At 48.9% G+C, this 21,705-nt stretch overlaps 7 protein-coding genes, besides 1 other annotated feature; 3 read left to right on the forward strand and 4 right to left on the reverse strand.

Moving 5' to 3' along the window:
• Window positions 1-701: 701 nt before the first annotated feature.
• FFUJ_09519 (related to acetylxylan esterase precursor) lies at window positions 702-1,755 on the reverse strand (the record flags this gene model as incomplete). XM_023568569.1 has 4 exons in its annotated part: window positions 702-1,097; window positions 1,154-1,233; window positions 1,296-1,374; window positions 1,423-1,755. 4 exons carry the CDS (start codon window positions 1,753-1,755, stop codon window positions 702-704), a joined length of 888 nt encoding a protein of 295 aa, XP_023435747.1.
• Window positions 1,756-4,393: 2,638 nt separating this feature from the next.
• Window positions 4,394-5,917, reverse strand: FFUJ_09518 (related to O-methyltransferase B; the record flags this gene model as incomplete). XM_023568570.1 has 6 exons in its annotated part: window positions 4,394-4,716; window positions 4,774-5,240; window positions 5,289-5,403; window positions 5,457-5,477; window positions 5,537-5,660; window positions 5,732-5,917. 6 exons carry the CDS (start codon window positions 5,915-5,917, stop codon window positions 4,394-4,396), a joined length of 1,236 nt encoding a protein of 411 aa, XP_023435748.1.
• Window positions 5,918-6,360: 443 nt separating this feature from the next.
• Window positions 6,361-7,749, forward strand: FFUJ_09517 (related to methyltransferase; the record flags this gene model as incomplete). XM_023568571.1 has 4 exons in its annotated part: window positions 6,361-6,711; window positions 6,768-6,989; window positions 7,071-7,606; window positions 7,668-7,749. The coding sequence occupies 4 exons, from the start codon at window positions 6,361-6,363 to the stop codon at window positions 7,747-7,749; spliced, it is 1,191 nt and encodes a 396-aa protein (XP_023435749.1).
• Window positions 7,750-9,057: 1,308 nt separating this feature from the next.
• FFUJ_09516 (uncharacterized protein) lies at window positions 9,058-9,395 on the reverse strand (the record flags this gene model as incomplete). XM_023568572.1 has 2 exons in its annotated part: window positions 9,058-9,142; window positions 9,211-9,395. The coding sequence occupies 2 exons, from the start codon at window positions 9,393-9,395 to the stop codon at window positions 9,058-9,060; spliced, it is 270 nt and encodes an 89-aa protein (XP_023435750.1).
• Window positions 9,396-10,025: 630 nt separating this feature from the next.
• On the forward strand, window positions 10,026-12,131 carry FFUJ_09515 (uncharacterized protein; the record flags this gene model as incomplete). XM_023568573.1 has 4 exons in its annotated part: window positions 10,026-10,664; window positions 10,718-10,886; window positions 10,948-11,036; window positions 11,091-12,131. 4 exons carry the CDS (start codon window positions 10,026-10,028, stop codon window positions 12,129-12,131), a joined length of 1,938 nt encoding a protein of 645 aa, XP_023435751.1.
• A 1,822-nt stretch (window positions 12,132-13,953) lies between these two features.
• Window positions 13,954-15,964, forward strand: FFUJ_09514 (uncharacterized protein; the record flags this gene model as incomplete). XM_023568575.1 has 4 exons in its annotated part: window positions 13,954-14,403; window positions 14,510-14,571; window positions 14,626-14,831; window positions 14,877-15,964. 4 exons carry the CDS (start codon window positions 13,954-13,956, stop codon window positions 15,962-15,964), a joined length of 1,806 nt encoding a protein of 601 aa, XP_023435752.1.
• A 2,304-nt stretch (window positions 15,965-18,268) lies between these two features.
• Window positions 18,269-18,340, forward strand: a tRNA (tRNA-Asp).
• Window positions 18,341-18,968: 628 nt separating this feature from the next.
• FFUJ_09513 (related to cell wall protein PhiA) lies at window positions 18,969-19,562 on the reverse strand (the record flags this gene model as incomplete). Its single annotated transcript, XM_023568576.1, has 1 exon — window positions 18,969-19,562. The coding sequence occupies one exon, from the start codon at window positions 19,560-19,562 to the stop codon at window positions 18,969-18,971; it is 594 nt and encodes a 197-aa protein (XP_023435753.1).
• Between the last annotated feature and the right edge of the window lie 2,143 nt (window positions 19,563-21,705).

Raw genomic sequence — 21,705 nt, forward strand, 5'->3', positions numbered from 1 at the left:
TGGTTGAACAGGGTAGTGGCTTGAAGCGTATGTCTCCATCTCGGTCTTCAAACACTAAGGGGCTTGGGGTTGGCAGGATGACAAAGGTATCTGAAATCGAGCGAGTCGTGCTGACTTGATTTGCTAGCCAGATACTGGATTGTTGGCCAAGAGTAGCAACTCTCTCGTGACCAGTACCTGCACGAAGAAGTGCTCAAAAAAATAGCTGGCATTTTTGGGATTCTTCTGTTTGGAGGCCGACGGATGTAAGTGGACTTGCGTTTGGTCCGTCAAATGAGTCGGACAGAATAAACGACGAGCATTAGGAAGAGGTCTACTGGGCCTGTACTCAATCTATGTAAGTTTTTGTTTGTCATCTAGGATAGATCACAATTTTTTCACTAGTGACTGAATATGGAGACAGGCCATGTTGAAAGGCCTTGTTGGATATCCAGCTTGGTGGCTTCCTGTCTGTTCACTCACTGATATTTTTCGAGTCTAATGTCAGATAGTATGTGCTCATGCTAAGTATCGGAGATCCCAAGGTTGGAGTCAGATGTATATGTAAACAGCAAGCATAGACAACGAAAGAACCGTCTCGTTGTTAAAGAGGCTAGCCTTCCATTTTCAAGTCTGAGACAGTCTTTGGACCAATCCATTGAATCTAAGCAATACTAGCACGAAGAATACAGTAAAATAGCTTTCCCTGCCATGAGATCCTATCAGAGGAGCTCGGACACAGCCAAAGCCAAGGGTATCATAGCCAGGACAAGACCAGGTACCAATCCCGCCGCAGCATTACCGGGAGCAGCTGTAGTGGCCGATGGTGCATCACTTGCTGTGGCGGAAGCATCGCTGGCTGTTGCGGAACCACTTGTCGCTGCAGTAGCAGTAGCCGTGCTGGTTTGCGTTGATGTACTCTCCTCCTTCAACGCCTTCTCATACCGCTCAACGACAAAGTCAACCACCTCTTTACCGTACTTCTCAAAGTAGCTGCCATGGGTCTCGTTGTTGTTACCTGTGTCACAGTACACATCGCCAGTGTCACAGTAGGAGCGGAAGATGTCGCTGTAGTTGTCCTCGCACAACTTTGTCTCGTTGCTGGGACGTTCGAAGATCTGTCATCACGCGTTAGAGTTGAGACTGGTTCCACGACATGCCGTTGTGCACTCACTCCGTCGTTTTTGCTAGTGCCCTTGTCGTACGTCAAGTTTGCCACGTGGCTTGGGTCGCCGAATGCGATGACCGCAACGACTGCTTCATTTAGTTTCTGTGTTTGTAATAGATAGATGCCTGCAAGGTTGGTCATTACTCACCGCTGTCTTTGACAAGACTCATGGTCAAGGGCTTGTTTTCGCTTCCCCCGCAGAGCACATCGGTTGCAACTTGTCCACCCTGACCTTTTGTTAGCAGTGCGTCTTGCATCGTTCATGGTCAACCAACCTGAGAGTATCCAAAAACGGCAATTTTGCCATTAGGGCACGAGCTGTGATAGTCATCGAGGGCTTCAGACAGGGCCTTGACACCGGCATCCTCGGAATCAAAGTAGTCTGGGTCTTGAAGAGTCGCGGGGTAGTCAAGAGGGCTGACAATTGAGCCATTGACGCGTTTGCTAACATCCTCTGCGATCTCGCCGATTCTTCCAGATCCCTTGTCCTCGCCGGTGCCACGTACAGCAATCATGTACAATCCATCCGCGCATTCCGTTTTCTCGCCCTTCTTTTGACTGAGGACGGTGGCCGCAAAAACGGCAGCAGAGAGAGCGAAGGGACGCATAGTGGCGATGGAGGGTTAGAGTGTGATGAGAGTTTGTAAGGAAAGTTGAGAGTTGAGAGTCAGAGCTGTGAGAAATGGGTCAGTCAATTTGCGGACAGGTCCGGTGATTGGGGGTATTTATCTCATCTCCAGAGGAACCAGCCTCTTCTAGATCGACCAGGTTTATGGCGTGAATATTCGTTTTTGGATCGGGAGCTTCCAATGGTGGTTTAGTTCGTAATAAAACGATGGAGAATCCTTGTAACCCCGCAGGTTGTGACCCGAGGTTTGTCTTAGCTTTGGTTTGGTATGGGGCTAGTGGATGAAATTCCTTGTGAGAGGTGAAAGGATAAAGAATGGCGAGACTTATTTGCTGTTGATGTCGATAGTGATAGCGATATGCTTTTGATGGTGCAAGGTTGCTTTGTTAACCTGCGATAGGTCAGAAATCAAACTTCACATCGACACTCTCCAATTATGCTGCACTATCCCAAGCCATGCTGACTGAATGTATAGTACCTAGTTGAATCCGATAGTATAAATGTATCTAAGGAACAAGATGACTGCGCAAACAAAAAGAAAAACCTTGAGAATTTTCATCTTTACATTTGACGAAGCATTTGGATCTGTATCACTTGGTTTTGTTGAACGTTACACACTTTCATTACCTCTGGGTACTAGACTACCTAGGTATCCTACAGTGGTCTCTGTAGCACAATAGACTACAGCACTCTACTCAAACATGCGTTTCTAGAACAGCACTTTGCAGTTTTCCGTACGCCGAGACACAATACAAAGATTGTACAAGAATTGCATCTGAAACATGAGGTAGAAGTTGATTTGTACACGTCAGAACATGAATACTCACATCAAGGTTCTTGTTACACCAAACCTTTATGCCACAACTGCTACTAAATAACCCATCTTAGCCAAGTAAAATAAGTGAAGCCCATCGACTCTCGAGAAAATGGAAGTTTTCGAGACTTTCCCCACTGAGGCAGCGTCTAGAGAGAAGGCTCTAAAACGATAGCAGAAGCTGCCAATACGTGAAGGCTTTTATTTAGGGACAATCTAAGATAAAATATCCCTGAGATGGCCTGTGGACTAAGGGAAATTCATGATTGCAAAATTAGCGGCAAGTATGCCTCTCACGTTGAAGAGAGAAAGCCGGGAACCATGCGACATTAGTATCCAATTCTTCATATGAGTTCTCTGGTGCTTTACAAAGTTGCTAGTTAGCTGCGAGTCATCCGTTTGATGAAAAATCGATAGAGATGCTGGTTAGTGGCCTCGCATCGGTCGTGTGATAAGTCAAGTCCGTTGATGAACCCCTAAATCGAAAGTTGCAAGACCAGCAGAAACATGGTATTACATCAGGGGTGCCTCAGTGCTAAATCGAAGGCTGCAGGAACTAGTAAAATCAAACACGTTCTTTGGCTATTGGAGGATTATCGTGTCACTGGTACGCAAAGGGGAAGGTAACGTAAGCATAAGTTACTGGCGGAACATTTTCGGCTACGACCTAAGGTTGATACCCCAGCCAGAGATTGGTAACGCAACGGCACTTCTCTACAGACGTTCAAATATTGGGACCTCTTCGTTGGATTTGATGAAATCAACAAAAGTCTTTCCAACGGCCGTCTACACAGTATTCGAGTGTCAACGAAGCATGCCACAGCATATTCTATCTACCTTCAAGTCTCGAAGAAGCCACGCCACGCTGCGCCGCGGATCAATGGCCACAAACGACCACCAACTTCAAGAGAGCTTAGAACCACGGTAATGAGCGCGGATAAAAGCGACCAGAGTAATCACATAGGTTTCGGATTCCTATAGCGCTACTTGTTCACGGCCGGAACGCCTCAGCTACAACGAGAAAAAGAAGAGAAAGATTGGCATGTGTAAGGCTCTTACAAGTTCAACCATCAAGAAGACTTGGCTTACTGCGACACAGCTTGAAACGACTACGACCGAGTCATTGAATCGATCTCCGCAAGGTTTGACCCGCGGGGCGAAGTCCAGGGGCGCGTACCGAGAACGCAAATAACACCCGCCCGGCTACCCAACAACAGAGGAGCAAGACGATCCCAATCCCGATTGCTTTCGACTCGCCTAGAACTCGTATCGAGAAAGAGGCCGGAACCCGTTTGGGCACAAAGCTCCTGGTAGCTGTCTATGGGGTTGACTACCGCCTATAAGGTTAAGCTTTAGGCTGCGATCCTGAAAAGCTGTACGGCTGGGGAAAACCAAACCGCCCAAGGCTTTCAGCCATCTCCGGATCCCAGGATCTATCAGGGAGTTGTGGAAAGTTCTTGACAAGATTAATGTCTTCAAACAGTGGGAGTGCATATTGCCTTCCAAAAGCGCTCCTTAGAGGCCTATTTCCAGATCCCGATACCAAGGGTTCTGCGGTTGCCTGAATCATGTTTGTGAGAGTGTTATTTAGAGTTGGTAGACCTGACAGCTGATGCTTGCGTCACGCGCCTTACTCGCTGGGCTGGACCAAGGGACAAGAGACTGATGCAAGCTTGTGTTGGAAGAATGGTTGATAATTACACAAATATAATCACACCCTATAACATATTACGCATAGATGGGTGGAATTTCGCATGCTCGGGTGCACTGTACTTGTTCCTTTGCATTCGCCCGTCTTGACCTCCTAAGCCTGGCCCTTCAACCTCGCTTCAACACAGCCACCAGGAACGCCCGGCATACGCCAAGTCTTGACCAGTTCGAGTCCAGAGGCGTCAAACATCTTCTGGAAGCCTGCTTCAGTACGCTCCTTTCCTCCCATCGTCATAACAGCCTGATCAAGAACAGCAGAGGCAAAATCAGCTTCTCCTACGCGAGGAGCGAGGACCATTTCGCAAACAAGGACTCGGGAATAAGGCTTCATGGCTTCGGCGAGACGAGTGAGGATTTGTGTTCCAACGGCGTCTGCGTAGTCGTGTAGTATCATGCGCATAAAGTAAGCTTTGGCTCCTAAATTCCGTATCAGTCTTGGTTCTTGTAAGTTGTGGGTTGGGAGGAGTAGCTTACCTTTTACAGGCTGCTCCGTCATAAAGTCATGCTCAACAAGTTGAACATCGTCCGGGAGGGTCTTTTTTGATTTCGCAAGTTGTATGACTTCCGGTCGTTCTTGAAGCACGCAATTCCGGGGTGATAGCTCAGGATGAGCTTCGAGGATCTTGTTAAGGACTGTGCCTTCACCACCGCCAACATCCACAAGCTCTATGGTGGCGTTGTCTGTATCTGGGAATTCGTTCTTGAGGGTGCTAAAGTCAAAGTGACCAGTAACAGGAATTGCGACATCGATGCCGGCCATGCCTGTCTGGAAAGTTTGGAATCTCTCGGGATTCTGCATCATGATGCTCCATACTGGCGTTCCTTCTTGCTTCCAATAAGCAGTGTACGGGTTATATAGGGGGTCTTGAGGCTCCTCGTATCTTCCTTTCGATACAAGATAGTCGTCAAAGTTGTGCATATGTTTGAACCATTCATCGTACCTGCGAGACGTTAGATAAGCCTCAACGCCACTCAGCGCTCAAACTTACATTGCCAGGAACAAGTGGCCCGGCGCAGGCTCATCGAGGATGTAAGCCAATGAAAATTTGGTGTGCTTATACTCGCCGCCATCGGGCTCTGTTTGGTCCAGGAATCCGGAAGCAACTGCAGTAGGATGTGAGACTATGCTGACCAACGCTCTTGGCAAGGGGACTGACCTAACACGCGCCCCATCCGCTCTAAGGCGATTGGAATTTCAGTCATGAGTCTACAAGGCAATAGTGACAAGGATCCCTACCTAGAAGCGAGTCTTGGACGCCAGTGGCTTGAGAGAGGTCTTGAAGGGATATGGACCCTGTGGCGGGAATGGCATTGAGGACCTTGAGCTTCATAAATGTTCGGATAGCAACCAATTCGGCGATCTAAGAAATGCGTGAGCGGCTGAATGCCTTTTGACCATATATCAAGAAGCTGGAGCGAAATCACGGCTTACATTGAGGCCGTGGTAGTTGGGCTTCTGATCTGGCGTGATGAGGGCATTTGTGAGTGACCTTGCTTTTTCGAGGATCTGGACCCTGGACATGTAACCGTTCAGATCTGTAGCATCGGAATAAGCCTTGGCGGCATCATTGAGGCTGCTGACTAGATCATTGATCTCTTGTTTGCTCGGGAGTGCCATTGTCACGGATGCTTCTTGCAGATTTTTGTGTTTGATCTGTTGGCTCCAAGGTAGCACTGTAGCCAACAAAGCAAAGACATGAATGAGCTGAGGATAGAGGGGCAACCCTACACCCTGGTCATGACCAGTCCGAGAGGGGATCTAGGAGAGAGAAAATACGTACCTTGGAGCTGGCTAAGACACTTGCAGTGGAACCATCCAATCCTCGCCATACTCTCACAGGTTTAGCCTAACAAGATACCCGGCTCCCCTAAAAGGCTAGTGGCCGCGTCCCGTGCCAAAAACAGGGGTTGAAGATGGTCCAACTCTTTTCACATTATGATTGATGATGGCATCTTGGCCATTTCTTCTCAGGATCTAACATATTTCGACAACGAGACCTCTGTGTCTATCAGTGCGAAGCATATCGACTCAGACGTCACTTCCGTGTCATCAAATCCCCAATGCTACCCCCGCTCCAAGATCAACATTCCCCAACCCGAGAGATCGGAGAGGGAGAAGCTAAAGCGGGCCACGTAACATCAGACCAGGCCCGAGACCCAGATCGTGGAGATCAAGAAGAACAGGGGCTAGTGGATAGACAGCCGTCGACATCACCAACACAAGCTTCAAGCCGCATCGAGCCCGACATCTTTGACAGCGATGACCTCGAGGATGAGCTCTATCCAGAATCAACGAACACGAGCTATTTGACGTCAATTGCATCGGATATTCGGCGCGGCATTCAAGAAAACGGTCGAACTTACGGTGTCTATGGCCTGCACAAAGCTTGGATCCCTAGTGATGATCTCGAGGTAAACGAAATGCGCTATTCGTCTCAGAAAGCTCGAATACTAATTAGAGTTGACAGGTTGAGCGCAATGATCTCCAGCACTGCAAGTTCACGATGCTCATGGGCAACGAGCTTCACTTGGCCCCTATTGTCGATCATCCGCAAAAGATCCTCGATCTTGGCACTGGATCAGGCATTTGGGCGATCGACATGGCCGAGCAATACCCTTCAGCCAAGGTCATTGGCGTCGACACAACTCCGGTTCAGCCAAACGTGATACCGCCCAACTTAGTTTTCGAGGTATGTCAGTCGACCTCGGTGGGCACGCCTTTGATTTTTACCGCAGTGATACAACACATTGAGCCATACTGATGTCTCCAGATTGACGATGTTGAAGATGACTGGCTTTGGGGCGAAGGAACTTTCGATCTCATCCACGGACGAGAACTCATCATGGCCATTCGCAACTGGCCTCGTCTGATGGAGCAAGCTTTCAACCACCTCAAGCCCGGCGCTTACTTCCAGCTCTCTGGCTCAGTCCCCGACTTCAAGTCCGACGACGGCACACTGCCCCCTGATTCCGCTTACATCGAGATGGGCAAGATCTACTTCAAGATGTCGCAGCGCATCGGCTGTTCAGGCTGGGAACCGACTCGCTGGAAGGAGCACTTTGAGAATGCCGGCTTCGAGGATGTTGTAGAGCGCGTCCTCAAGATCCCTACGAATCCTTGGCCCAAGGACAAGCATCTGAAGGAAATTGGGGCGTTTGAGCTTTCGCATTTTCGAGATACCATCGGAAACGTGTTTGCTCGTGGGTACGAGCAGATCCTCAACGGCGATCCGAATTACTTCCAGGTACTGCTGGCCAAGGCTCGAAAGGAGGTACTGAACCCAAACATGCACAGTTGGGTGCCCTTGTAAGTGCTTGCTTTTGCCCCTGATTTGGAATGTAGTCAAGAGCTAACGAGTGTCTGTCAGCTACGTTGTGTATGGCCGGAAACCAAGATGCTCAGCTACAGATCAGCCACCACATCAGAAGTCCGCTTCTCCGGACGCATAGTTGACTGGCTGCGAGAGCTGTGTTGTACTAAACCAAAGCTGAGCAAGGGGTGTGCAACAGGACTTGCAATATCAGCGTGGCGGTATAATCCATGGCTCGATGAATGATCCCCAGCGTACGACTTTCTATTTCTGAAGCCTTATCATTTCTGGCTTCTAGGCATGTTGTAGTCTTGAATATCGAGCATCTGAGACTTTCATGGAGTCTCAAACTTACTGTCAATCTCAAAACCAAGCAATTTCTACCCAATCTCGCCAAGATGCAACATCATATTTCACAATATGACAACGAAACGAAAATTCTGCTCACGTCTTTGGGGCTGGTTGGACTAGTAATATGCTAAGAACAGAGATGGTAGATAGAAAAGATGATTTTGTGATAATTTCATGTTAAATTCACAGAAAGTAGTAGATTTCAACTCCAACGATAGGTCAGATTTGATTACTGTTAGAGCAATGTGGGCAACATGCCATTACAGGGGGGGGGGGATTAGGGACAGGAGTGTTGAAAAGTGACCACTGCCTGCCTGCACCTCCTAGCGAGGTCCGCTAGGGTGTTCGCCCGCACATCCATGGCTGTAGAGTTACTTGCCTACCATAAAGTACCTTAATGCTGCAGTAAGATAATTCAGAGCACGATGCTCACTCTCGGGATATAAACTTGGACCCAAGAACTTTCGGTGACAACTATTGAGTCTTGTATGATATCAAGCCATTGGGGCTGTGCAGTGCGCTACCATACCGGCTTTCCTTTGGCAGTCAAATGAGTCATTCTCCAGGTTTTCTTTTTGTGCATTGATGCTGTAGCAACTGGTCAGGAATTATGGCGTCATGTCAAAGTTGTGAGTTGCCAAGGCAGAAACATTTTTTGCAGTTGAGATCTGTGCCTGACAGTTCATATCACCATACGGAACTTGGAGCGTCACAACAGTGTCGTAGCACCACGAGAATCACTGCGAGCAGAAGGAACAGAAGAGTGGGAGAACACTTGATTTAGTTCTCAAGTAAGTTTGATTAATGCATATTCCTCCACGATCGTATCGTAAGAACAGGTTCCCTGGGCGAGGACCAGATGGCTGGATGCTACACAGCTACTCCTAGGTACACCATCAAACAGCGTAGAAGGCTTTGGAAAGAAAAGAATCTGGTTTTGAATGAATCAGCAAAATACCCCTTAATGAGAGGGCAAACAAGGAGAGTGTCTTACTGTTGTTGGCACTCGAGTCACGCTCAAGGCAAAGTTCAAAAAAAGGCATTCGCCATCCCGGGTAACATGAGCGTAAGAGAGTCAATAGAAAGGACAACGCGTTCACAATTCAGTCGGCGCAAAGAGAAACCGAAGGCTGTGGCTCTCGGGATAGTGTTTGGCGACATCGTTGCTCAGGGGGCGTCGGCTGTGATTTCAAAGTCAGCCAAGCTTTGCATAACAGGCCAAGTTTAAATACTCACCGAAGATTCTCACCACATGAGATCGAGCTGGAACCCGCCATCCACTCGGCGGACGTTGACTCCACGCTGGCGATCTGGGTTGGGAATCCGGTGGATGGTGAGGCCGTAGCGAAGGGCGAGGAAAAGGAGGAGCCACAGGGAAAGCTCGCCGAACCACTCAGCACCCGGCATGTTGTGGGTATAAGCGTCCCAGAACATGTCGAAGTGATTTTGCAGTTTGTTGGGAAAGAAAGTAGATATCGTGTCGTGTTGGAGTGTCTTGGGGGCAGCGACAAGTACTGGTGTTAGTTGCTGAGGGGAAATTTGCGGGCGGCCCTAGCAGGAGGTACTAAATTTTTGTAGCCCACTTTGGTCATGCAGCTGTGCCTCCCGCCTCTGAGCTGAGCTGACATGGGCTGGGCTGGGCTGCATCACTGCTATTGAGTCACTCGGCTCTCGACTCATCTCCTCTCCCTCTCTCTCTCTAACCCACCATCAAAACAATCACTCAAAACAACATCTTTCGGGGGGTGATAAACAATCATTTCCTCTTTATTATATGCGCAAACAACAACAACATCATCATCCTCTCTTCTTTCCAACTCGTATAAATCACCGATAACAAAGAAGAACATCCTGCTTCGTCGGGCTCGTTGCTCCTTGCGCTCACCAAGCACGCGTCAAGGTGATCTTCTGCAAACTCATCCTTGTTTTTGCCTTCTCCTCTTCATCTTTGAACATCACAAAATTCCTCTGCAATCCTCCTTTGTTCCCATATTCCAAACGTTTACTCCCCTGCTCTTCTCGTTTCCTTATCACAAAGAGACACTCCGCTGCAATACAGCAATCATGGGTGGCAAGGCCTTCGCTCACGCGAGTCCTCCTCTGGAGACACCTCGAATGTCTCACGCGGCATATCTTGAGGCCAAAAACACAGTCATTCGACGGCTAAGTAAGAAATTCCACTGGATTAATGTTCCGATGGAAGGTCCCGGAAAGCAAGACTACGGCGACGTCGATGTCCTCGTCTGCGAAATGAACGGAATCGATATCCTCAAGGAGAGTGTCCTCGATGCCATCTCTGACGCCCTCGGCGCTGAATCCAGAATCATTGCAGGTGGCGCCAGTCACTTCGCTGCTCACTTCGCTATCCCATGGCCTGAGCATATTCCTGTCCCCCAGGCAAAGGGGAAGGCAACTCTTCTTCCACCGGTTGTGCCAATCACTCCTCCGTCACCTCCGGGCCCTTCTGCTCGTTCTTCTATTACCATCACTCCTGGAACCCCGTTCAAGCCTTCTGGCGATGCTCCTACGGTTCCTACTATCAGAACCACTAATCGAAAACCTCCCCTTGATTCAACTTTGCCTTCTCCCTTCGGTCCACACCCTAACCCCCTTGGTTCAAACCCTGCTCTCTACATCAAAGAAGCTTCTAGTCCGGACGCAGAGCTAAATGCCGCGGAGGACTCAAAATCAAACGAACAAACCGTAAGTCGATGCCCACTTGCATATCCATGAGTGAGGCTTACACTATGTTTTAGGACACTACAGCTGCAGGCTCACAGATCAAACCCTCCAACGATTCTGATGGCGTTAGTATCACCTCTTCAGAGTGTAGTCAAGCATCCGCTGCAACGGCTCCTGTGACTGGCAAATGGGGAACTATCTCTTATCTCAAGAGAAAAATGAAAACCGGCGACTCGTCTTCTCGTAAGGACCTCTTCCTCCTCGAATAACGTGTTCTTGCTGATCAAACTGCTAACATGAATAGGTTCCTTTTCATTGTCTACAATGTTCAAGCGTGGCAAGTCACGCCGAGATTCTGTTGCATCAAACTCTACCCGCGGAACTCTTGAAAAGGTATTATCATGCAAGTACTTAACCATGTTCGCTATTTTCTAACGATAAACTTAGATCAACAGTTCTTCTTCAGAGCCTGGTGCTGCCCTTCCAGCTGTCACTGGAACTGGACCTTTCAGAATCAAGAGAAGAACTGTCCCAAAGTCGATCCTGACTGATAACCCTTTTGTTCCCCTCCCTACAGTCCCTGTGCACGAGAACCAAGTCCAAGATTCTTCTCGTATCTTCATCCAGGTTGACGTCAGATACTGTCTTTCCAGAAAGCAAGCTAAGTACTTGCGCTTCTTCGAGTCGCACGGCGACTTTTGGCAGATCCTCGGGCCCATCATTCGTCCCTATGGTCTTACCGTGGATGACAAAGGTCTTCACATCCGGGTGCCAGAAGGAGAACAGATCAACCGTAAGAAAGCTAAGATCCTACTTACCAGCAAGCCTGATGACATCCTGCTATTCCTTGGACTCCCAGTTGCTGAATACTGGCGTCCCTTTGCCACCACTGACGCGATGTTCGAGTACATCACCAAATGTCCCATGTTCTCTTTGCCTCGCAGCAGCACCTTAGAGGGAGATATGAGCCTCGGCACTTCTAATGATCGTCGTCGTATGGCTTCGCGTCCTGTCTATCGAGAATGGGTTCAGGAGTTCAAGCCTCGCCTCCGAGAGAAGGGGCTGTATTACGAGAACCCCTTGACCCGTGACGACATCAGGGATAAGGCGTTCAATACTTTCAAGATAGAATCTGAGTACCACGCCCGAGTCCGATCATTCATCCGGGACTCACAAAGAGACGAGCTCAGGAAGTACATCAGGTCGATCGTCCCCCAGGCAGAAGACAACTCCACCCAGGCCAAACAAAGACGATCCAAGACAATTAAGGCCATGCTTGCCATCGTCCTTGATGGCCTCGATGCTTCCGAGTTCGGAATCGCCGCTCCGTCCAACCTCCTCCGGGGGAACGGGACGTGGGACATGCCACGCACCAAAGATTGGATCCGCACCAAGGTGCACTTCATCGGCCGCTATGCCAACATGAGCGCGGCAGAAAAGGAGAAGTTGAGGGCAGAATCAACGAAGAGGAAGGAAGAGCGCGGCTAGGGTCGTCGCCGCCTAACCATCAACGATGTCCCCGAGGACCAAACCGCGGAGCCTGAGCCACTCCCCGGCCAGCTCCCCCTGAGGCTGGCTCAACTCAACCTCGGCGCCAGCCAGTAGGCTGGCTTGCCAACCATCCTCCAACCAAAATTTTGTTCTTGTTTTCAAAGGTATGTTTAGCTTATCTAGATTGATATTTTCACGGAACTAACCATTCATAGTTCTATTTCACAATTTCCAACGGTAGTCGATCGACTACATACGCGACGCACGTAATCTAGTTTTTTTCTTGGGGCAGTCGCGGTCAGGCTGTTTCTTTTCCGGGTGGGAGGGAGGGCCTATATAGGCGGAAAATTGTATATACCATTTGCTACAATCGGAGTTTTTTTTGGTACCATTATCAACTGTCCCCCAAAACGCACTTCTGTGATTTGTGTAATCTGTAAATCTGCTGTCTTATGAAGTCCTTTGCACTGTTGCAGTCTTTGTACGCCTATGTGCTATTCTGCATGTAATGCGTGTCACCAAATTGTCTGACAGCAGGTTAGTTTGATATCTGTTACTTTGTTGACAGCCTGGCTTCACAGGGGGCACGGATTTCGTTTTAAGTAGGTTACAGTGGGTGCCTGGGTAGTGATATGTTCTTTGTATTTGTGAGGTGCAGAGTTCAGATAAAGCATATGACCTCATCACGCTTCTCCCAGCTGGAACACTCCCCATTATCTCCCCAGCACCAGCAGTAGACGCCCCTGAAATTGTTACGCTAGGGTCGCTGGGCTACAAGGTACTCTTCATTATGTTTCCAAATTAGTTCCCATCATGTTGCTGTGATATTACGCGAGGGCTGGGGCCCCTTTTCCCACAGGTTCAGTACCCAAAATCTAACGCCGAAGCGCGAGCTAGACGGGTAAACCTTTCCCGACTTCCTTCTAGCAAGTCGTCCCCAAACACAGTTTTCTTCCTTCCCACTCCCCTCCCATCTTCACTCTCACTTCCTCTCCACCTCACAACTTTGAGCCCACGACTTTTCCCTGGTTATCTGTACTGGCCTTTACGTCTTTACCGACGGGATATTTGGGAGTATTCTCCTCTGCGTTGTTGGGCCGCACCGTCCTTCTATCCGCACGGTCGGTTCTCTTCCAAGCCCTATTCAAGCCCAGGGTGGTCCTCTGTTACCCTGCTCTCTTGACACTTGAAATCTACAAACCATCAATACGCCCAGAACACTTCTCCTTTGAGATCTACAGAAACGGCCTTCACATGGGTAAGTTGCTCCCACTCTTTCTCCATCATCACCTCACGTAGAAATCACAACTCGCTGACTATCTCGTGTCCTTCACAGCCGTGGCATTGGCCACTTCCACGTTAAGCCCACGATAAGATTTTCTCCTACGCACAACATCACTCTAGCTGCTGATTCTCCTCCAAAGGTATGTTCGCTTGCTTATTCTCCTCCATTTCCGTCTGCCTATTACGAGCATATCGTGTTCCTATGTTCTTCCTCTCGAGAGCAAACGTCACAAAGCCTCACCTGCACCTCAGTTCCCTGTCTTTCACTCCTGCAGCTGGTCTACCGAAGTACCTTGAATACCGCTGGAGTGGAGGATGCCAGTTCCATGCCTTTCAAATCTTGCCACACCTTGAAACCCATATCCCTTTCTTGCAAATATCCGGCTACCTAAGTGTGGCGGCTTCTTAGCAGAGTCTGCTCTACTTCACTTTGTCTCCCGATCTTATTTTCAATCCTGAACTCGCCAAGCTAACCTTCTTTAATTCCAGAACTCTCCCACTTTTCTGGATCCCAAGTTGGGAATTCGAAGAGGAAATGCCCCGTCGTTGGTTTTCCGATCGGCTCCATGATGCCTGGGGACGAGTGGCTGGTCGCCGTGGCCGGCAAAGGGACCAAGAAAGCCAAAGCTCTCAACATTATGCGGAAATAGTGGCTGCTCCTGATGAGAGCCTGGATAGGGCCAACCACCTCCACCTCCGTCGAGGTGCCTCTCTTCCAGATCTCCTAGCCCGTGCCGCCCTGGGCCATATTCCCCCACCGCTTCCTCTTGATAGCCAAAGCCTTTGGGACACTCCAGCACCTGCCCTTTCCCCTGTTCAATCCCAGTCAAGCGGTGCTATTGGATTCGGTACTTTCCTTGGGGAATGCGAAAGAGAAGCATCTCGTGAAGATCAGCATTTTATCCCAACGGCTATCATTACGACTCGCAACACTGTGTCCATCGGTCAAGGGACTGAGAATCAGCCTTGGATGCTTCCCGGCCATGTAAGTCTCACTACAAGCCCTGACCTTGACAATGGATACCCCTTTTGGTCGTCGGACCTGTGGCAACACAAAAACTTGTTATCATGTGAGCTGACTACGGAAATAGGATTTCTTCCCTGAGAGCCAACCACTGGTTCCTAGCCATCTGAGAACCGGATTATTTTTGAAGTATGTCTAGCAAACGCTTTATTCTTCTTACAACGCTAATTTTGACTTCTACAGCTCTCAACTGGAGCATCGCACGCTTGAGCCATGCGACTGCTGCAGCCCAAAGTTCTTGGTCGGAGATTGGCGGGCCTTGACTCTCGACCCCCTCACGAATACCTTTACTCGTCACGAATCTTTGGCATCGTCCTCTGAGCTTCGCAGCCGAGACCATCCCAAGTCCCAAGACAAAGCCTTTGCGATCCCAATCAATGTTATTACTAGTCAGCCAGGCTAGGGGCACCTGCTGCAAACATACATTGCCGAAGTTCACAGCGATGTCTTTGCACTCCTACTTGAGGTTCTCGTCTCCCCGAACGGCCTGATTGGCCAAGAAGACGAGCTCAACCTCCCGCTGTTGCTTTCCACATTGTCATATGCTCTAGACCAAGGCATGACCCGGGAGACTAAGAAGCTCAAGAGAACTATTGATCGATACATCCCCCTCCGCATGTTCCACCACAATCCTCACACCAAGTCACCTCGTCTGGAGTTTGAGTATTACGAGTTCCGTTCCGAGGAAGTCTACCGAGCCTGGCTAGTAGTCTCTCAAGATGTGAGACTCCGTGATTACCTCTCTCCCAGTGAGGTGGTAACTCTTTATGTCTGCTTAGTGCCTGATTGGTGTTGGTCTGGCTGCATTCACGACTACGACGAAAGGTTCATAGACGACACAAACACTGCCTTGGCCTCTATCAAGGGCGACCCTGGGAGTCGGTTTGAGCAAGTCTTCCAAGGTTTCTTCAACCGCACACGACTCGGATTGCATTCTTGGACTGGAAGCGATGCCCTCAGTGGTGGAGGCCAGGTCTCTGTGACCAAGACCGAGTCTCATGAAGAAGCTCTGCAAGCATTCGGCAACCAACCACAAGTCCAAACAGACAGCGCTCTCACTCTCTATGGCGTCCCGTTCCAGGGAACTCGGAAGGTACAGCATCGGAACCACCCTCCATTAAGTGGAGGTGACTTGGAAGAAACCCTTCGGGGGTTTCAGGGGGGGGCACGCCGGGTTCTCGATGCACTTTTCCCTGGTGCTGGCCGGGGTTCGAATAACAGCCAAACGCCCGGGGCTCAAGATGTACCTATCACAGGTGCTCTTGAGTCGGTGCAAGGGAACCGACACCAGTCGGTTCTCGATGCACTTTTCACTGGTGGTACCGGGGAGGTTGCTGATGGGTCAGTTGAGGATGGGGGTTTCAATGGTATGCCGGAGGGTTCGGATTATGATCAAATGCGTGGAGATCAAGATATACCTTGTGTTGTGCCTCCTGTGGCTGTATCTGACACTTCCGGTAGTTCAGAGCGTGGCATTCGTCGAGTTCGCAGAGAGACAGCCGTGTTCCCTCGGGTTGATTGATAGACAGTTAAAGCTTATGACATCTCAACGACATATATCAAACCAACACGTTGAACATATTCCAAATGCAAGCAAACTTTCAATACCATGTATATCAGGCTTCGCACCCGTTGCCTATACCATGCACTTAGGATTAGATTCTGTCGTTGGACTTTTTCGTATTCCCCTGTCCAAGTTCTCGGTCATTTCACCCCCAGAATGACTCGGATGCAGATGCACCACATCGGTAAGGATCACGAAGCCATAGCAACAGTGTTGTGGAACAGCAACAATGATCTTTCAGGTCAAAGCGAGCATGCCCCAGTCCACTTCAAAATCCCGTTCTGTGCTGGACACAGTATCTTGTTGTAAACTCTGTTTTCCTTCTTCCAGAGTAGTTCGCGCTTGGAAACTTATATCAGTCTGCAGCATGTTACAAGAGAAAGGTTGCGTTCGATTTTCATCGGGTTGTGGAACGACTCGAGATGCTGTTCATGATCCTTGTAGACTGACTTCCATGGTGTAAGACAGAGGAGGAATATGAAATCAAGTTGTATTGTCTTTTTGGTTGTTTGTCTAGTCTGCTCATCCATTTCTGTACATGCAGAGCTGATATATCGTGAGATTCTATACAAACTTTCTTTATCCTTGGTACTAATTGAGTTCAGATGTAGTACTATCTACCAACCATGCGATTTTCCGCAACGCCACCTACAGCATAGGTCACTCTGTGATCAAGCAGACCACACCGGTTCAAAGACTTGTGAGGCTCGTTCATTAGTCTTTGCGCTTTCTGTCATCACTCACATACGCCTGACTTCGTCAAGAAAACCCAGCATATTACAAGATCTTATGATTCATGGTTCTAAATCGTGCCTGTAAGACAAGACTTCGACTCCCAATGCTTGTTGGTCGTAGGAGTAACTAGTACAGGCTCTGGTGCCATATGCTTCCCGTCACTGTCTCTTCAAGCTTGCTTCAAACGACGAGACGGCTCGAGAAGATGTGAAAGGGGCAACCCCTCATTTGCAATGCCAGTGTCGCCATAAGTCGGGCCTCATCGCTGTTGCAGGGACGGAACGCACACCTAGCCATTTTCAGACACAGCCGTTCGATGATAAATGCTACTTGCTCCAGAATATCGCGGTCTTGGGATAGCTCAACCGTACACCCAAATGGTCAAGATGGTGTCGATCGTCAGGGACAAGCGTGGCGTGTTTGCAAGTTGTGGGTTGAAAATGCCTTGTACTCAAGGATCTAGTCCAAGGTATCGATGTCCGCAAGCAGATGGGATAATCGTCACTAAGCCTTGGTCTTTTGTTAGGCGGCTGAAGATAGGCGAGCGAGAAAAGAGTTTGTTCGGGAAGCGGCGCAAGATAGGCGTAAATGTTGTTAATCATCTGGACTAATCGTAAGGTCGGCTTAAAGGCTTTACTCTCATTTCTTTTCGGCTGCAAGCCATAAAGTCCGTAGTTACTGGCTTCTTGTTAGCATCCAAGCTCTAACTCAAGGATTGCATAGCCAAAGGGGGTAGCTCGCCGCTCACTCTGTGATAGGCCAGTCTGGTAGACCTCTTGGGTCATGCTGGCAAGCTCTTTGACTTAGAAAGCTGCGGTTCCTGATCTTCTCGTAAAGAGGCTAAAGTCGGGTGTCTTGACTTGATAGACTCAGAACTGTATTTGACCTTGAATTTAGTTGTACATGAAGGCCTTGATGAGGGAAGCCAGAATGGTAGAGATCCCAGTCTCCGACTTGGGGCTCCTCACCCGTATGGCTTCGTCCGTTTCCGTCGAGATGGCTCATCTACTAAGATTCTCAAACATGTGCTCGCTTCCCAAGCTGAATCTTCGGGATTCGTCAGCCTCTTGCAGGACTTCGTTCTGGTTTTCTTTCTATTGCAATTATTGTTGGTCTTGGGCAACAGTTGCGGTCATTCCGTACACGACGGGGAGTATGCGGTGTTTTAATATTGCCCTCAGGCAATATGAGCTGTTTCGTGGTTGTGAGTCGGAATATACTTGAGGATGCGGACATCAGGGGTTGTTCGCTTCTTTCCTAACGTCAAGTAAGTCAGCAGAGGGTCTTTGTACTCCTACAAAGCTTTGTACAGCTCATATGGAAACCAAATTGATTGCAAGCGCTCCAGGTTATAGATTTTCGAATCGCTAAGTACGTAATTGATGGTCCTCTGCCTATAAATTAATTGATACTTTTAGCTCTTACAAATTGGTGATATATAGTCAAATTTGGCTGGAGAAGACTCCGTGTATATACTCTATCCGCTCACCTCTTACCACAACCCACTACAACAGGTTCAACCTGTTATCTTCCGTAGTATAGTGGTCAGTATGCAAGCTTGTCACGCTTGAGACCCGGGTTCAATTCCCGGCGGGAGAGATCCAGCCACCTGTGATACACAGGCGATCATTTTTTGTGTTTTTGTTGATCTCTCAACATGTGTAGAGATATTCAATAAGGCCTTGCTGACGGCCATTTAATTTTTGTGTTTGTTGGTTCTAAACCTGGAACAGTGACAACAGATCTTGGCGTGCGTCGCTGGGGTGTTGGGGTGTGCTTTCAGGGTCTTGCTGCGCTAATTACAGTTAGCAGATCGCAATGATCGACATTCATGCATTGGAAGTTTGCAGGACAAAGTCCCCTGATTCATGATTTGCTATTTGTCTTGTTTGTCATGAGCAGCAATTGCCATGAACGCGGCCAAATTGAATACATGTTGGGTCGCTTTTACTTTTACAATCCGGCGATGGAAGTGTTGGAGAGTGATGGGTGAATGACTACAGAGTGGACCGATTGGATGGTTGTTCACTTTCGAGATATCAGATACAATGGCAATGAACAAATATTGATAGAAGCAAATCAGTATTGAGTATGTACTCTATCCAGGTTCTATGACCCAATCAAAACGCTATCATAATGAATAACTGTGACCCTCTAAACCCAATGACCTCAACCAAGAGGTTATGCAAAAAGTATGTGCTAGAAACGTTCCATCATCAACCAGACTTTACTCGCCGGGCTGGACCTGGGAGTACATGCAGCCAACAGGCTTCTTAACCTTGGCGGCCTTGACGGAGAAGGGAACACAGTTCTTGTTACCGCCGGGGTTGTCAATGCTGTTGTAGACCCAGACAGACCAAGAGGTCTTCTCGAGGTCGTCGCCATTGGGGCAGGCAACGAAGCCGGAGCCGCCGTTGGTGAGGATGCCATCCTTGTCGATCTTCCAGCCATTGCGCTGGCCGTTCCTGGGCATAGGCTGAGCGCCAGTGGTGTAGCCGAACTTGCCCTGGCCCATGCCGGAGAAGTCGACGTAGGCCTGCTGGCCAGGGAAGCCGACGGAGTAGAGCCAGAGCTCGTCGTTGTAGAGCTGGAAGGTGACGTCGTTGTGGTGCTTGCCGTCGTCGCAGCTGGCCTCCTGCTTCTTGAGCTTCAGCTCGAAGGACTCCTTGTTGGCCTGGATGTAGCTGAAGCGGATGGGGCTGGCGGAGCGGAGGGCGAGACCGTTGAAGTAGGTGGACTTGGGAGTGCTGCTGGCCTTGGGGGCAGCAGAGACGACGCCGGCGGCGACGAGGGGAGTGATGAGAAGAGCCTTGATCTGCATGACGGCGGTTGTTGTGTTGTTGTCGTGGTGGTGTTTTAGAGTGGTTGAGTGTTGATTGGGATGAGAATGAGGATGAGAGTGTGAGTGATGAGTGAGTGAGATAAAGTCGAAAAGAAGATAACATCGATAGTCTTATATACATATTCTCTCCCCTTGATCGTCTTCATCTCGCATCGTCATAGCTGAGATTCGTCTTCGGCAGTTGCCCCAATAACGGGCTCTATCTAAGCCCCAGCCCCAAGTCCGAAGGTCCGCGGTGAAAGACTAAGGGGACCAACGCTGGAGGGTCGCGGCATGTCGCCCGCCTCGCGGAAGAATAAAGAATACGAGGTATCTCCACAGTCCACTGCAACTCAACAATTATCACCCTGAAATAAACCCACTGCATCCCCATAATGCATTGAGAGCTCAGGCGGTCGAGCCGAGAACCCCCAGGTCCAGGCCCCAGAAGCGTTGCTGGACATGGCTAAAATTGTAAGGGTCAGGCCAGCCAACGCCAACGCTAGGGATAACGGCAGCCCAAAGCAAGCCACCCGTGACCAGAGCCCAACCCCAGGCCGAGCCAGCAATTGAACTCTCTAAAATTAGCAACGTCCAGTCTTTTCTAGAATCTATCGTTCGATGCCGAGGCACTCAATCTCGCACTAGCTAATGCGTGGACCCTCCGTGCTTGGCTACAGACGTCATAGTCTCGATCCCTAATAGTAAAGGCCTAAGCTAAGCTAAACTGACCTGACCTGACCACTTGCAATGGCATTGAACTTGTCGCTGGGCCATCACCACAAATGGAGCTCCTCGTAAATGCGAGCTTCTTCATGCAGAGACACGTTGGCCAAGAACGATAATTCAGGTGGAATACTACTTCTGCTGCGATGCCGAGTTCCGCTATTCTGATGATGTTGAATCATTCGGAAAAGTTTCTTCATTAGGGGGCGGAAGTCTACCCGGAAATAATAGCCAGTGTTAAGGCTCTAGGTTAGGAGGACGAATATTCCGTCATGATCAGTCACTCAAAGCCTGCCAAGATCAAGCCCCATAGAATAGTATCTCAACATGGTATGTTCCTTGCAGAAATGTATCTATTTGTGGCTGAGCATAGCATGAATAGGAGAATGGCAGTTTCTCCGCTACGATCCAAGGTTCAGAATGCCATATATTGTGGAAATACAGGGACATTGGCAGTGGGGCATGGCCAGTTTCAGCTATAGTGCCCCAGATTATGAAGTCCGATCCTTGGACTTTGCTCTTGACGTGGTATTCCAAGCACCTGATCTGCAAAATCTAACGAGATTGGACGGAATAATACGAGTTCCAGTGCCGATCAACCCGTATTCAACGACAACAGTTAACATGACGTTCACCATCTGATACCATTGATTGAGTTCCCTTTGTGTGAAGTGACAATCAAGTTTACAACGTTGCAGTATCTCAATGAGAAACGCTCGTCCTTCAATTCCGATAGAATGAATCTGCGGCTAAAATAGGTGCTAGCTAAGGTAGTGTTGATCCGGTAACAAGGTATACTGAAGCGTAATCAAGATAATCAAACCCAATCATGCTTTGTTCGAGAATAGCTCGCACAACGTACAGAGCCCATTACCTCACTTCAACTAACGTCAAGAAATCTCAAGCTCAAGGCACAGCCTTTACCGTAACAGCATAGTCGTACATAATTAGATTCTATTCCAATATATACTAGCCCTGCACCCAGCAATGCCAGGGTATAGAACTATCAAAGTCACATCCCTGACAATATTAAGAGGCTGCCCCAAGCTGCCTCTCCTTCTCTCGTACAGTGTCGAGCCAAACTCTTGGCCGAATTTTCATTCTTGCTGTCACGATGATGATGATCTACGCTCAAGCGGTGGCAAAGACTTACTCCCAAAGCGCGCCAATCGTGGGGTAGACCACGATGCACACGATTTGCTCAAAGGCACGTTACATCTCTTGGCATTGGAGATCAATTATCACAATCGATCATTGAGGCTTTGAAATGGAAGAAGATGCAATAGTTGGGGTAGGCTCCGGACAATGCAAGAGACTTTGCTACCAACGAGCGTCGTCTTGCCGCTGCTGCACTCGTCATTATTTTCTCTTCTCTTTTTTGAGAAGCTGTCTACTAACTTTAAAGCTGATTTCCCTG

This window comes from Fusarium fujikuroi, chromosome FFUJ_chr09 (genome assembly GCF_900079805.1).
Source record: "Fusarium fujikuroi IMI 58289 draft genome, chromosome FFUJ_chr09".
Lineage (NCBI taxonomy): Eukaryota > Fungi > Ascomycota > Sordariomycetes > Hypocreales > Nectriaceae > Fusarium > Fusarium fujikuroi.